The sequence below is a fragment of the Fistularia commersonii genome, chromosome 20, assembly GCF_037954325.1.
Source record: "Fistularia commersonii isolate RoL2024-O1a breed Wild chromosome 20, RoL_Fcom_v1.0, whole genome shotgun sequence".
Classification (NCBI taxonomy): Eukaryota; Metazoa; Chordata; class Actinopteri; order Syngnathiformes; family Fistulariidae; genus Fistularia; species Fistularia commersonii.
The window spans coordinates 12,139,049-12,155,237 of record NC_141303.1 but is presented as its reverse complement, the minus strand read 5'-3'; the positions used below and the strand labels follow the sequence as shown (position 1 = coordinate 12,155,237).

The 16,189-nt window shown below is 37.9% G+C and overlaps 1 protein-coding gene across 8 annotated transcripts in view; it reads left to right on the top strand.

The window, feature by feature from the left end:
* ptprk (protein tyrosine phosphatase receptor type K) overlaps positions 1-16,189 on the top strand; it is a 111,927-nt gene that overhangs the window by 35,848 nt on the left and 59,890 nt on the right. For all 8 annotated transcript variants that reach the window (XM_086166871.1, XM_086166870.1, XM_086166867.1 and 5 more), the window contains exons 3-6: positions 7,332-7,454; positions 12,794-12,954; positions 14,052-14,103; positions 14,190-14,248. In XM_086166871.1, coding sequence (XP_086022997.1) covers positions 7,332-7,454; positions 12,794-12,954; positions 14,052-14,103; positions 14,190-14,248 — 395 coding nt within the window. The remainder of the gene's footprint in view (positions 1-7,331; positions 7,455-12,793; positions 12,955-14,051; positions 14,104-14,189; positions 14,249-16,189) is intronic.

Here is a 16,189-nt window from a genome sequence, read left to right as displayed (position 1 = left end):
TCAGATACTTTTCATGTTCACATATAGATTCACAATTCAGTTACCTACCATTTTAATGTCTGGCAAAAAAGTTTGCAATAAATGTTTTTGCAAAAAATATTTTCCCTCTTCAAGTTATATGATCAACATTTTTACATGCAAAGAGTTTGCAGTGAGTCAGCCAGTCAGCATTTTTGAGGTCAGATTTGCTGTGAAAGGTGGAGCTAAGCAGCCAGTTGAGACTTGTTGCTTGGGGATTTTACTTAAAAAAATACCAGCTGTGCTCTCAGTTTCAAGTACGGATAAGAGCCATCTAAGGGCTTTATAATTACTCCCTACTGACTCATTCCAAAAACACACACATTTAGATAGGATCTGATCCAGAGAGCATTTTATGATTTTGTCTTATGGTGATGTAAAATGCATACTTGATTCCATGTAAGACTTATGGGAATGTTGCTAGCGATAAAACTTTTCTACCAGTGTATCTGCCCATGTTCACCAGCTCTCTAGTTACTGCCACTTCAGCAAAACTTTCTGACTGGTTTTAACCAAAAGCTGATATTTGTCATAAAGTTCTGCATTCTGGTATTGTTTGAAAGGCACTTACAGTATCAATACATACTGTATCTGAAATGGTCCGTAACAGAAAAGGGGTGGACAGTAAACAGAGAAGCAACTGTACGGAGAGGCAAATCTGCAAACACAAAAAAGAGGAAGGTCAGGCTTCCATGAAAAAAGCAAAATCGAATGCTCCCAAGATAGGTGAACTCATTCCAGTGGGGAGCTGCCCAGTGGGAGGGCAGCTGAGGATGAGATTAAGACTATTTCCCAAACTGCTGTTACTCAAATGCGTCCTTCCCTATCCCCACTTCTGTCTTATCAGCAGGCAGGCCAGCATATGAAGTTTAAATGTCAGCGTAAGCAGGAGAGAGAGAAGAGACACCAAAGGGGGGTGAATGCCCTAAAGATCATATCGATGAAAGATTTCAACCCCTGCACAGTGTGCAAATGGCTGCAAAAACACAAAAACATAGAAAGACATTGCTCAAATAATTTTGATTCAAAAAATAAGCAGAGTACAAAGAATATGATTATCAGGGCAAAGACTAGAGGCATCTGACATGTATGTGTTGAGTTTACTGTCAGCAACCCATTCGTTTCTTCATTTAATGGCCACTCCAAGGAATTGAAAAATTCTTGACAATTTTGAATGCAATGATTTTCCCTAATACAGTGTATCTTGCCTTATAGTACTCTCAATGTAACTAGCTGCTTTCTGTGTTAAGCCTTTTGGTGACTTAAAAAATCAACAATTAATTGAAGTGCTGACAGTGTTTGGTCACAGAAATCTTTCAAAAAAGAAATGTAATATAATTGTAATGATTTTAGTTTTGCTTAGTTTTGGAGTGGGCATGAACCCACATTTTTGATTGACAAGTAGGGTTGTTCATCACAAAACACTGTAAGCTGTTTCTTAGTTAAGTTTTCCTGTGTATTACTTAATGTAATCTGAAAACTCCTCTCAGATCAGGTACTTTTCAAGCGAAAGTTTGGGTTGTAGGTAAAGGTTTCACTCTTGTAATGTTGTTGGAACAGCGCCAGGGCCTTTCAGAATTCCGGTTTATTCAAAATCTCTGGTAAAAGTTTCTGTAGTGAAATGGGGGTATACTTTCACTGTAGCGTTACACATTTGTATTACCCTGCCAAAATGGCAGGCCATTAGCAAAATAATCAAACTTCTTAGTGAGCTACTGGGGCCTTTGATGTTTCAGACTTTTCATTATTTTCTCTTAGAGGCTATTTAGCTGCAGATGCATGACAGTCCCAAACAAAATGTTGTTACCCAAAGAAACAACAAATACTCACTCAAAAATCTATTGGGTTCATGGAGTATTTGCGGGTTTAATGAATTCCACACCAGTATGTTAGTCAACACCCGCTGATAGAGGTCCTGACTGCAGTTTACAGTGGTGCATGTGCTGCTAAATCATCAGTTTATTGAAAGTAATGTGTTGCTTAAAAACTGCTTGATCTTGAATTTGAATTGAAAAAGGGCATTAACCCTAAAAGAGGAGTGGGGTGAGAGTAGCGGATATATTCAGGGATGGAAGGACAGAGTGGCACCTCAATAGGGAAAACACATTGCTGTTTTACTTTCAATGGAAACACCTGAATCAGCTGAACACACACACTCACACACACGCACGCACGCACGCGCGCGCGCACACACACACACACACACACACACACACACACACACACACAATGTCTCAGATTCAATTACAGTATTGTGAGATGAAGGAGAAATTCTTCAGCCTCCAGCACTTCCAATTAAACTACCACTCTATGTGCACACAAATGGTGCTGCATGTGTGGCATTGCAGATGTGTGACTTTGTGTGTTGCTCTTTCCATCTTTTGTGTTTGGTTTTTTGATTCTGTGTGCCAATGTGTATGTTTAACAGGCAAGGTGTATGTGCATGGGTTTTAGCTTTGATAGCATTGCAGTGCGCTGCAAGGGCCACTGAAGCGTGACAACACAGTTAGTTCGTGTGCGGGAGGGAGGGAGAATAAGAGAACGAGAGAGAAAGAGTGATAGACCCCCTGTGATGTCACCTTGTATCATTTCAGGTTAATTTCACCTATTCTCAATGAGGGAGAGAGAGAACAAGAAGCAGACTGAAAGAACAAAAAGTAAAGATGACAGACAAACTAGATGATAAAATACAACTTTATCAGTGTCCTACATGGTCAGTGTCTCTCCATAGCTCTTTAGTAATGCAGGTGAGGTAAGAAAAAATGTGGATAAATCAGTACAAAATATGTACACAGTACACAGCAATGTCAAGAGGCCATATAAAGACAAAGTATAAAACAGTCGTTAAATATTTACTGCACATGGTCATTTTTTTCTGTTTCTCCTCCTGGTCCTTCCTCATCCATCCTCTCATCCTTCTTCATTGAATGTACTGCAAAGTCCCTTTGATTTTCAGAAAATGTAATAACCATAACTTGAGTAAAATGGCAATGTTTCAGGGGAAGTACAATAACAAGGACTCACATTGGATTTTTCTGTTGCATGTTATATGTGTTGTAAAAATATCTCTATAATAGATTATCTTCTCCTCTCCTCTTTTAAAAGCAGCTGATTATTTTTTTTACTATGATTTTTATTTATGCCCAAAAAGAATGAGTGATTTTAAAATAAAAATACAGCTGAATTTCAAAATTTTAAACAAGTTATTATCAGTTAATTAATCAGGAAGCTTACCATAATCCCCCAAGTTTTCCTTTTTTTCTTCTTTTGTACCCAGATATGTTTTCCCACTATGTCCCCTTACACTTGTTCCCTCTGATTCACCCTCAATCAAACCCATATCTTATGTGCCTGGTAGTGACGATATCACTGCCTACAGACTAATATTTTGGTCGAGTGTTTATAGACATAGTAAGAGAAAAACACAGTACAATACACACTGCACAACAAACCAATGACGTGTTGATTTTATGGTCAGGTGTTGTTTTTTCCAGTTGTTTCTTAATGTACATGAAGATGACTTGCAACATGTCTCAATGTTAACACTACATTTGATGAAAAAACTTCAAGTGCTTCAGAGATCCAAAGCTCCAAACTCCAAAACACTGTCATTAATTGAAAAAGGGGCTTGGGTTGACCCCTTTAAAGCAAATAGCAGTATCTGCATGTTGATGTGGTAAAATGTGCCAAAAATAGCAGGTGTTTGGGCACGCCTATACTTAATGAAAACTAACTGCACGAGAGAGGTGCTGCATTCATGAGTCATTTGGGGGGATGTCGGACCCCTGTTTCAGTCAAAGTGCCTACATTTTAGCCCCTGGAATTGCTTGTCACTGCAAGTAATAAACATTTTTGAGTGCTGGTGGTTGATGTTTCTACTAACATTCACCACCTTTTTGAAAAGAAAAAAAAAAATGTTTGTCCTTTGTCCCTATGTGTGTCTATATAGGCATGCACCTTTGCACACGTGCGAGTGTTCGTGTGTGCATGTGTATGTGATTTCCCTTCGGTGCCCTTGAGCCTTTATCAAGTCCCTCTAATTATTTTATTATGCAAATGAGTCACCATTATTTCATTAGCAAGGCAGCCAATCACAGAAGCCGATTAAGAAGTAATTAGCATGCAGTCAGTTTCTCTCTCTTTCTCCATGTCCTTGCCAATAGATGGTAGGGGCGTCTATTATGATCAATCGGGATACACTTGTGCAAATACTTAAAAATAGTTTTTGGTATTAGTGATTTAATGGACTACATGTATTCATGGGGACGGCTACTGAATAAAGACTCTTCAGGCATGCCTTGAAGCTTTAGTTCATTCTTTGTTTCATTTTTTTTTATAACCTATGAACAAAGCAATGGATCATGGATCATGATTATGTGTGAAGATAGAGGGATGACCTGTAATGATAAACCCGTAAATTATTATCTTCTACCTCAGCATTAATATGCAGTTTTGAATATACTTTCACTTTTTCATGCCATCATTTTGGAGTGGAAACTTTGCTTACTTGAATGAATGTGAATATTGTATCCGATGCCTGAAAAGACTTTTGTAGACCAACATCTTGTGCATATTTAGTTGAATTGCATAATATCATATTGCTGTGTTGGGTACATGTCAAGTTACAGCAGTTACAGGCTGAATCACAAGTATGATACGCAGTATAGTTAGAGGTCTTATTGGCTAAAAGACGATGTACTGGCTGATCCATGATTACTTATGTATTTTGGCAGCACAAAGACATTAAGGTTTTTGTACTTAGTGTTTCACACTTATAGTTTCCTCCGACCTACAGTTCATCTCACACATGTTCATATGCTCACACAGCTTCTCTGATTAACATGTTTGCAGGAAAAAGGCAGAAAAAAGTATCTCTCAAAGGAGTTGACCAAAGGAGAGAAATAATCCATTGGTGAGCCAATGAAATTGTCTTTTAAACCAGTAGATTTAATGGACTTTGAAACAAGAATATGTTTTTTTATCATTGCAAAGGCAAGACAAAAAAACTTTTTTCTTCTCAAATGCACTATATCAAAGCTGGATGGAATCTATAGGGTGTTTTTGTGAAAACTTAAAGCCATATTTTAAACATGGGGGTTGTCAGTTCATGTTCCTGAGCAGTTTCTGATGGGGGCTGTCCAATTTTCTTTTACACTTTAAACTGCTTCCAGAAGAAGAAATTCAAGTACTTAATCAAGTCATCGTTCAGTTACATGTTACCAGTTTCTTTTGCATTTTCTTTCAGCAAGGTTAAACAAGGCCAAATAATTGCTTGAACAGGAAAAGCAAGACTAAATAGTGCTTCAATATCTATCACATCCTTAGAATGATATCCAAGCCAAGCTAAGTAGGGGGATGAGCTTGTTAGGGTTGTGTAATGAAGCAACATACAGCAATTTACTTTATTAGAGACTCCACAAAAAAGATGGTAAGTTTTTTTACATGACTTATCTTACTTTAAACAGATACCACCCTTATTGGACAATTAAAAACACAGGTATGTCTTTTGATACTGTAGAACACATACATATATATTTCTTTTTTTCAATTTACAGTACTTAAGTTGTTGTAATTCAAGACAATTCTGTCTTGGTTTAGTCATGTTCAAGATGTCGACCTCTGAATATATTTAACAATCGCCTTTCCTTGCTTTTTGCATTTTGGTCTTCTATTCTTTTATGGAGTCCTAATTTTTTACTTATCATAAAACCGTCATAGTGATACACTTAGTTATTTTAACTCATGCAGAGAACTACCTGACAGCAAGATGTAAAGTGACACTCACACTGTTGGAGGCAACTATCATGGGGTCTTCACATACACATGCATGCACGCAAGCACGCTTGGATGCTCACACGCACACACACACACATCCACACACACATACACACAATCCAACAAGGGTCATTAGTGAAACAATTTTTTACGTTTGAGTGAAATATATTGTAAAGTAAAGGGACAGTCTTAAGCAGTTGAATGTGTGTCATTATGCTGCACTGTGTGCCCTCTTCATATATTTGCATTTTTCACATTATGTCCTGAGGTAACTTATGTCACAAAGCTCTAATTGAATTGAATAGAACGGAACTGTATTGCACGGAGATAAGCTGGTTTAAGAAAGATGCCAAGAGGAATGTGATCCAATGCATCTCTAAGGCTGTGAGTCATAGCCAGCCATATAGCCAGCAGCAGAAGATAGTTGCTTAGCCTGATGTTTACTTGTTTCTCCTCCAGCAGTGGCTGTCACCTTTTGGTATACCCCTTTGTAGCACGAGCACAGATCAGTGGGGTATCTGAAAGCCTGTCGTTTTGCTCTCCATCACAGCCTCTGCAGTTTGCTTTAGGACACAGGAAGCAAAACTGTGGCACTAACTGATTTGAGGAGATTTATGTCGCTGGAAGTACTAGTTGCAGATTGTGCTCTGGTGTACCTACGTCATTGTGATTATTTGTGGATATATAATCAGTATGCCATCTTTGAAAGTTGGCATTCATACTTGTTACTCCTATGTTCTTTTATAGAATATTAAAATGCACTGCCATTGTTCATGTTGACGCTGCATGCTTGTTTGTATTCTCCTATTTGAGTTAACTTTAAAAAGTGTGGGTTTAAAAAAGGGCATATAAAGGGATAAGTGATATGCATGTTATCTTGACAACAGCCTGATTGATATTTTTTATTCCAACATCAGTAATAATTACTTTCTTGAACTAAAAGGCAATGTGGGTTTTCCAAGCCATGTCTCTCATTCAATTTATTCACGCAAGTCATGCACTGCTGCTAGGTTAATGAATCAGATAGCTTTCAGTTGCAAGCATGTCATTCCTATCAGCAAAATTGCCTATACACGCCACATATCATTGCACGTTGATTGGTTCCACCAGCCATCAGGGACAAGTAGCGTCTCTTGGCATTAGAGCGACTTCCTGTTTTGGCTTGGCCAAAGGCGGCCATCTCACACATGTTTCCCTGGAGGCTGTGATGTGGGGCTCAGCTGATCAGCTAGAATGCCCCAATGCTTGAGTCAGAGGTGATCCTGACATGCCTTGAGTGATGACTGTTAGAGCTTTGACTCCTGGTAGTTCATTAATGAGCATAGACAGACAAACAAAAAAACATCATGCAGGACTGCATCAAATGTTTCCCTAAATGAGAACTGATAGTGTTTGTCTTTGTTTCATAATGATTTTATTTATTCATCCAGCTAACATTGAAATGAACTCAATTCACTTTTATACTTTCTTCAAGCTACATATGTATTGTTCCCTCTGCTGCTTTACATACTAAAGTCTTGTGTTATCTTTTTTTGCAGGAAGTTGTACGTTTGATGAAGGCTTCTCTCAATGTGACTACCAACAAGATCCATATGATGACTTTGACTGGACACATATCAACACCCAGGAATTACCCTATGTATCACCATACCTGCCCCAAGGTGAGGCCTTTGTCTTTGACTCAGTCTCTTTTCCTCCTAGTGTTTAAATACCTTAGCAGAACAGTTGTACAAGAATTTTACGCAATCATATAGTTTCAGAGGAAATATTTTACGTTTTCTGTGCTACCTAGTTTTGATCTGCTGTCTCTAGTGTTTGATTTTGTAGGGATGTCTGAGTGAAAGCTGATATTTATATATTATTATTTTTTTGTTTCAAGTTGTTTTTTCTTCAATTAATAAATATGGAAACGGCCAATTGTCTAATCAATCATGCACATATATGGACCTCAAGAATAACTAATGAAATTGTAAACATCGAATTAATTCAGTTTGAGTGTCTGTTTTATTTTGAAGACTAATTAAAAAGCAAACAATTTGTACTGTGGAAACTATTCATTTTTCAATACATGCCTTCAGAGATCACCAAAATCACTGTTTTGTGTGGAAGGAAATCCTCTCCTCTCCTCTCCTCTCCTCTCCTCTCCTCTCCTCTCCTCTCCTCTCCTCTCTTCTACCATCCCCTCTCTTGTTTCCATTCATCTCCTGTTTCTTTATGATGATGATGAAGAGGAATTAAATTTTTCTGCCTCCGGGATGGGAGTTCTAATTAACACAATAAAAGGTTATTAATCAACAGCAGGGAATGGAGATGGTCGCCTACTATGTTTACAGCAAAATGTTAGTAGTTGCGCAAAAGTGAAGGGTAGTAAGTGTCCTTAAAGAGCAGAATAAGAATGTTATATACTTAAATGAACTGATTTTGTTGAAATCCCGCAGACACATTGCATCCAGTCCTTCCCGCTCATCTGTTTTTCTCCCCTGTCATCTTCCCTCTCTTCTTGTCTCATCTTCTGCTTTGCCTTCTCTCTGCCATGGAAGATTATGACTTTGTTACCATGGTGATGTAATGCTGTTATTTATCTACCATGCTTATCATCATGACAACCTGGCCTTGCTGACATTTAGAGAAAGGTTTAGCTCAAAACCACCTCTTCACAATTTGCACACTAACACACACAAAACACACTTCAGCTCCTTTATGTATTGCGATGTAAGGTGTATGGTTGTGCACAGGCTGCCCATTTGTATTGCGCCAGAGGCTAACATTTAAGTGCCATGAATGCCAACAGAAGTTCTGTCACTTTGAAAAGAGGGTAAAGTTGGCAGTTTGAAAAGGTTAACTACCTTGCCCAAGAGTGCAGAGGTAATTCCTTGAATTAGCATAACATTAACACCCGCACAAGCTAGTGATTTGAGTCAGGGCAGAGCAATGGTGGAGCAGGTTAATGGTTTGGAGATGCTGGTTTCTAAAGGGGTTCAGAGCCTTGCCTAAAGGCTCAGGAACATGAACTGACATTTGATGAGTTAATTATATCAGCAAGGAATGGAACACTGGTGCCCTAGATGGGATACTGGGTTCCTAGTGGGGATTTCAGAATCAGTCTTTGGGTTGGCTTTTTGTATTCGAAAGAGGGATAGACAGGGTTGAATTGAAGGCTTAAATGTCTTATCCAGGGACACATTAGTATAGTCTTCAATCATCATTACTTAGTGTAATCTCGCATTTTTAAGTTTGTATGTACTGACAGACCATCCTTCTGAAAGGCAGTGACAGCATGCATTTTTGCCTTTTGATATCAAGTAGCAAGGGGACACAGGTTTTTTTCTTTTGTATAGAGTACGATGTTAGGAGGATTTTTCATCTAGTTCGGTTGCAAAATATAGGACCCACTCTTTGGGGGGGTTCACAACTACAAATTTATTTTAGGTGCTGGACTATTTAATGCAAAACATTTTTTGCTTAATTTTTGAGTTTTGTTCTTCTGATCTTTCGCCTCCCAGTGATGTTTTCCTTCTCATCGCCACTTGTGCCAAATGCTATACTGCCTAAAACATTGCAAAAGGCCAGCCTTTCCTCAGTACAATGGATTAAAAATGTGTCAAGTCAAGTTAATATTAATGGATATATAAGTAAATATATATATTCTAAATAAAATATGCTATCACTATATTTTGCTAAATTATAGTGATATAATTATAATATACGTCAATAAATCTGGCAATGAATAGAAAATAATGAAAAAATCCTTTTAACAACACTCTCAGTGATACATCAAATTCTGAAGTGCAAATAATTTTAAATTATCCATCCCCAATTTATAATGCTCTGCTGTTCTATTCTCTGATTCTGGGTTTGCTTAGCTCTCTCATTGGGGTTTGCTTAGCTCTAAAACTGTATAAAGAAACCAGAGATTATGTTCTAAATTTTCTTCTTTTACCTTATGTTTAAGGAATATTGTGCTGTTGGACTCCTCAATATTTTTGGTCCAATGTATATTTCTTAATTAATGACAAAAAAAAATAGATTAGTAGATACAATTGCCATACATAGTAACAATTATGCTGCTATGTATGGTATAAGTCTTTGTTCCAGGCGAGCTTAGAATTCAGAGTTAAAAGCAACTTTTTCTTTGAGTAAGCACTATCTTATCCATTGAAGGCCAAATAGTATATTAAACAGGTATCACAACACAGGGATGTTATTGCTCTACTAAAGAATAGTATTTTCCTGAAAACTGCTGGTGTACTGATTTGACATACCTAGGCCTAAAGATGGTCGTTGGGGTATTTTTATCCTAGAATCTCTGTGTTGTCATTTCTACGAGTTTCCATTTTAGACAAAATCAGCCATTTTAGAAATGTAGGAGCCAGTGCAACTCTACTGTCAGCCTCATAGACTATCAAAGAGTAATTACTCATATTTTCCATAGCCATTTTGTGATTGATTTGTTGTTAATATTATAGCATTTAATAATCATCCCCTAATATGATGTTGGCTGGTAATCTTACAGTTAAGGATCATTAGTTGAAGTGCCAGTCTGTATTTTGTCATATTGTTTTTAGGGGGGCATGTTTAGATCAATGAGTGGTAGTAGATTCATTTTTTCTTACACACAGTAGAGACATTCTAACAGCATTACTGCAACTTCAAAAAGTAGGGAAATATCATCTCCATTTCTATTGCGAATTAGAGGACTGTTACAGACAGAGACATTGAGACGTTGAGACATTGAGACGTTGAGAGAGAGAGCCAGAGAGAGAGAAAGACAGAAAGACGAAGAGCGGGATCTGGCCTCTGTAAATGTAGTCCATGTTGGATCTGGTCATTTTGAGTCTTGTTAATGACCCTCATATCCAATAAGTAGGATTATTTTAATACTCTTGCGGCAAGGTTAGAACTATCTGTTTAGTGTGTGTAAGGGCAGTAGGGTAGCGATGAAAGAAAGACTTCAGAGAGGAGATTATAAGTGGAGAAGGCTCAATCCAATAATGCTACAGTGAGTCTGTGTGTGTGTGTGTGTGTGTGTGTGTGTGTGTGTGTGTGTGTGTGTGTATGTGTGTATGTGTGTATGTGTGTGTGTGTGTGTGTGTGTGTGTGTGTGTGTGTGTGTGTGTGTGTGTGTATGTGTATGTGTATGTGTGTGTGTGTGTGTGTGTGTGTGTGTCCTGGAACATGGTTTGTACGTGTTTGTGTGTGCATCAGTTAAAAACCTCTTGGTTCTATTCTGCTGGGGAAAGTGTTTTCACGGGAGATTAGCTAAACAATAACTCAATCACCATTGCCATACAGCCTATTGTATAAGCACTTATTGTGTACAGTATAATAGAATTAACTGGTTAGGATGGTGTCCTGTGTTTATACAAATGAGCGCTGGCATTAAATAGTGTTTTTCAGCCTCATTTTTGCTCGTTTTTGTTTTCAATTCCTTTGCATTCTGGTGTACTTTGGCATCCCATAGCCGGTGAAATATCTAAAAAGGATTGGAAATTTTGGGCATATTGTCTCTAGTCCTATCATGTGTTAAAGTATGTGATATTCCAGATTGCCAGATTACAGTGAGAAGAAGAAATGGCTGTGTTTTATCATATTTCATTGCAACATCTGGTTCAGGTCTGAGCCGATTACTAAAACATCTGGATGAACTCAGTGAATGTCCCATCAGTAAAACCAGGCAGTGAATTATTTCCAATACAGTTTCCTGGGTATGTTTTGTAGTTATGAAGTATGTTTCAAAATCTGATATATTCATGTCAGTTTGTATTTTTTCTATAAATTGTGTTTGAAATTAAAAAGGAATGAGATTATGGAGGCAGGGTAAGGAAGATGTCTATGGCAGCAATTGGAACAAGTATGATGAATGGTGGTAGCTTTTTGACAGTGCTCGATAGTCATTGTTGTTGATAGATGTTTGACTTATGCCTGGATGATTCAGTATAATGTTACATGTATAAACAAGTAGGTATAAACATGCTGTAGTTACTGAAAGAGGAGCAATTTTATTGGTTAATACTACTAATGATAATGGCTAATGATAATTAATACTACTACTACTAATAAAAATGTTAAAGAATTTTTGCCTATGTAACTATTTTATTTGAAGAAGATAAAACAAGTTATTATGACCTGACAGTACATAGAAGTATTTATTATGATAATAATATCAATGAGAAAATGATAATGATATCAATCCTAACAATAATTGTGCTCATAAAAGCGTAATGGCCCCATATCCATCTTATCCAACACTTTCCTACAAACACCTTGACATACAGCCTTGATTATAAAATCTCTTCTCTTCTCTTCTCTTCTCTTCTCTTCTCTTCTCTTCTCTTCCTGTTCCTTCCTGTTCCTTCCTCTGCCCTCCCATCTCTCCCTATCCCATTCTTTCTTTTGATCTTGAGCATAGCAGTTTCATCAGGAAAGTAGTTCTAGCTTTATATTTGTTTGAAAATAAAATAAATAAATGAAAATAATTATTTACATTATCCATGTACAATGTACTTCATGGATGTACCTCTAAGAATAAGTGAATTCATAGTTAAATAGAAAAGACCATAAAGCGTAAAGAGCACCTCCACTTTAAGAAAATACCATTTCATTTTTTTCCCGATAATTTCCTTGCATCCCTCAAAAGGTTAAGATAATTGTGCATGTGAAGGTAAGTCTCCTGCATAATAGCAAAATGATTTTGGTTCCTTCGTGTTGGTACATGTAACACAGTAATCGAGGCACACAGATGAAGCTCTGACAAGTCTATTTATAGTACTCTATGTCTATGAACTCAGTATCTCTGTTTTAGAAACTATTTCAAATCTCTTCAAGTAGGAGATTTAATAACTATGGGATGAACAAGAACAAGCATATGTTGATACACTCAAAAAGGGTCTTCATAACATCCTGTCCCTCAGGTTATGTCAACAAAACAACATGAAGACCTTGAGCTTTTGTTACATTTACTAAAGCATAAAAATCTTCTTGCTTCTCCCCCTGTGTCAAGGTTCCTACATGTATGTGGATGTGTCTCAGTATGATGCTGGAGAAAAGGCCAGGTTCCAGCTTCCTGTCATGAAAGAGAATGATACACACTGTATAGACTTCAACTACCTGCTCACCAGTACTGATGGCTCCAGCCCGGGCACACTCAATGTCTTAGTGAAGGTAAAGAAGAACTTGCAATGCAGTGGTGCAGGAGAAAAGTATTTTGATTTTTATGTTTTTTCTGGTTACTGTTGCTGTGAGGCAGAAATTATAACTATTCTATGTAGTGATACCCATTAAAGGACCCTTTTGATTTATTCATGTATTTATTTATTTCAGGGGATTATGATCTATATCAAAAAGACAGTTATATCCAAAAGGTGTTGCCAACCATTTCCATAATTAATATGACTAACATGATGTAGTCTATTTCGGTATAGTTCATTATTTCACTTACTGATTTAGCAGCATCTAAAATTTAGAAGCATCTACTGTATTGTTGCCAAATCCTGTTACGGCAACTTGTCTTGGGTACCCTTGGAGATGTGTCGCTTCACATCAAAAATGAAGAAGCCTCTCAGATGAGAGGTGAAACGTCACGAGAAAAAGAACAGTCCATTTCAGGGGGCCACAACAAGATTTAATGATAATTAGCCACGATCTGGATGATTGAGAACTTTCATAGACCTATCTAAAGTATCAACTTTGGTTTCTTCAGCAAACAAAAGAACGTAGTGGGTTTGCTGGATTCTCTAAATTGTCTGTAGTTTTTACAAAGAGAGAAAATTGTTGGTTTTCTCTATGGAGTCCTATGATTGACAGGATGACAAGCAGGATTTAACCTGGATGATCACGATATGAGGTAGGTCTGGCTTTAGTCCTACAGGGAGCCCTTGTGCAGGATAAGCTGTATCGATAATAGATGTATGAATTAATTTATCCAAGGAACTTTACATTTTTGATCTTGCATAAAAGTGTTCTCAAACAAAGATAAGGGGTTGTTGGACTGTTAATTGTGAAAACAAGACAAAAGACAAAGACCAAATGGATTTTGACCTCACATCTGCTACTACAGAGCTCTCTGTGATGTGTTAATAGCAAAATGATGGAATGTGTTTTCAAGTTTAACATGCAGTGGAAAGTATGAATACTGAATGCTGAGATGATCTATGAAAGAATGTTTTAGGTCTATACCAGAGCCAAAAATTTCAAAGTTGTCTCAGTCTTATGAAATCTGTATTAATGTAAAATGCTTCTGTGTTCTGTGTCCTATCTAGGTTAACAAGGGCCCCTTGGCCAACCCCATTTGGAATGTAACGTCCTATACTGGTAAACCAGAATTCTGAATCATCATTTCAGAATGCAATTTTTCCCTGTTTTAGGATGTGTTTTGTTGATATGAAATTATTTTTCAGGCAAAGACTGGCTGCGAGCGGAGCTGGCTGTCTCTACCTTTTGGCCCAATGAATATCAGGTAACTCAGCAAATATCAGCCTCATTGAAATGTGGTTCTTTGAGCTGGAGAATTATTGAAATAAATGACACATGATGCCTGTTTAAAGGTGTCCTGTGATGCCTGTTCTCTACCTCTAAGGGTCTGTCCAGTGACTGGAGAGACCCGTCCCCCCAGTTCACCCACAAATAGAAAGATACACACAGATGCTTAAAGGCAGGAACTGATTAAATTGTAATGACTGAGGCTTAGGAGGTGATGATTAGACATCATACAAACACTGACGTAGAGGGGGGACACGCATGTATGTGCAGCATGTGTCATGCTGGGCAATGACATTGCCTTTGTCCCTTGTGTTTATTTTTAATTACAGCCTTTAGAAAGAAGATGCTTTTTTGTTTTGGTGCACCTCTTTAAGACTGATACATAAATAAAAATATCTAAGCAAGTTTACAAGTCTTGATTTATTCTAATAATTTTAGATTGCAGATTGGTTTGACACTCTTTTTCAGAAGTTGCCCTTCATTATAATGAAGCTATATCATTCTTGACCAAATTCATCCAAATAAAAATTTTTAGTAGGATAAACACATTTTCCTTTTTATTTGCATTGGAAACACAAATGGTTGAAGTTCCTCTAAGTTCACATGGTTTTGAAATATCAGCTTGAAATGTACTGTCATAACCTTTTTGGGAACCTGAAAAATTGCAAGATTTACCCCATAAATTGTTATGTAACTGCAATATACTGTTCTCTCCAGTCTTAACTTGTAATTGAGGAGATTACTATCAGCCAGAGACTGAGAGTAGAAACTGTAAATTTTGGGACAGTGATGACAGGAAAAAGAGAGTTGGTTGACATGATGCACAGAAGGAAGGTGGATATACTATGTGTCCAGGAGACCAGGTGAAAAGGTAGTAAGGTTAGAAGCGTAGGAGCAGGTTTTAAGTTGTACTATCGTGGTACAGACAGGAAAAGAAATGGAGTAGGAGTTATCTTTGTAGGAGTTTGTGAAGAGTGTTCTGGAAGGGAAAAGAATGTCAGATAGACTTATGAATCTCAAACTGGAAATTGAAGGTGTAATGCTCAATGTCGTAAGTGGCTATGCCCCACAGGTGAGATGTGAGTTAGAGGAGAAGTTCTGGAGTGAGTTAGAGGAAGTGATGCAGAACATCTCCAGAGATGTGAGAGTGGTAATTGGTGCAGACATGTTGGTGCAAGCAATAGAGGGGAGGAAGAAGTGATGGGCAGGTTTGGTATCCAGGGTAGGAATGCTAGAAACAGATGGTGGTAGACTTTGCAAAAAGGATGGAAATAGCTGAGGTGAATACTTTTTCCAGAAAAGATAGGAATATAGGGTAACTTATAAGAGTGGCGGAAGGAGCACACAGATAGACTACATCTTGTATAGACGAGGTAATCTGAAAGAGATCAGTTACTGCAAAGTAGTTGGAGGTGAGAGTGTGGTCAGACAGCATAGGATGGCGATTTGTAGCTGGCTCTGGTGACAAGGAAGATCAAGAGGACAAAGGCAGAGCAGACGACAAAGTGGTGGAAGCTGAAAAGGGAGGAGTGTTGTATGGTTTTCAGGGAGGAGTTGAAAAAGGCTCTGGGTGGTCAGGGAGAGCTCCAAGATGGCTTGACAACTGCAGCTAATGTGATCAGGGAGACAGGTAAGAGAGAACTTGGTGTGTCGTCTGGAAGGAAAGTAGATAAGGAGACTTGGTGGTGGATTGAGGAAGTGCAGGAATATATACAGAGAAAACGGTTTGCACAGATGAAGTGGGTCACTGAGGGGACTGAAGAGAACAGATAGGAGTACAGGGAGATACAGCGTAAGGTAAAGATTGAGGTAGCAAAGGCAAAACAAAGGGCGTTCGATGACTTGTATGCTCTGTTGGACAGTAAGGAGGGAGAGAATGATTTGTACAGGTTGGTAAAACAGAGAGATGTAAAGGATG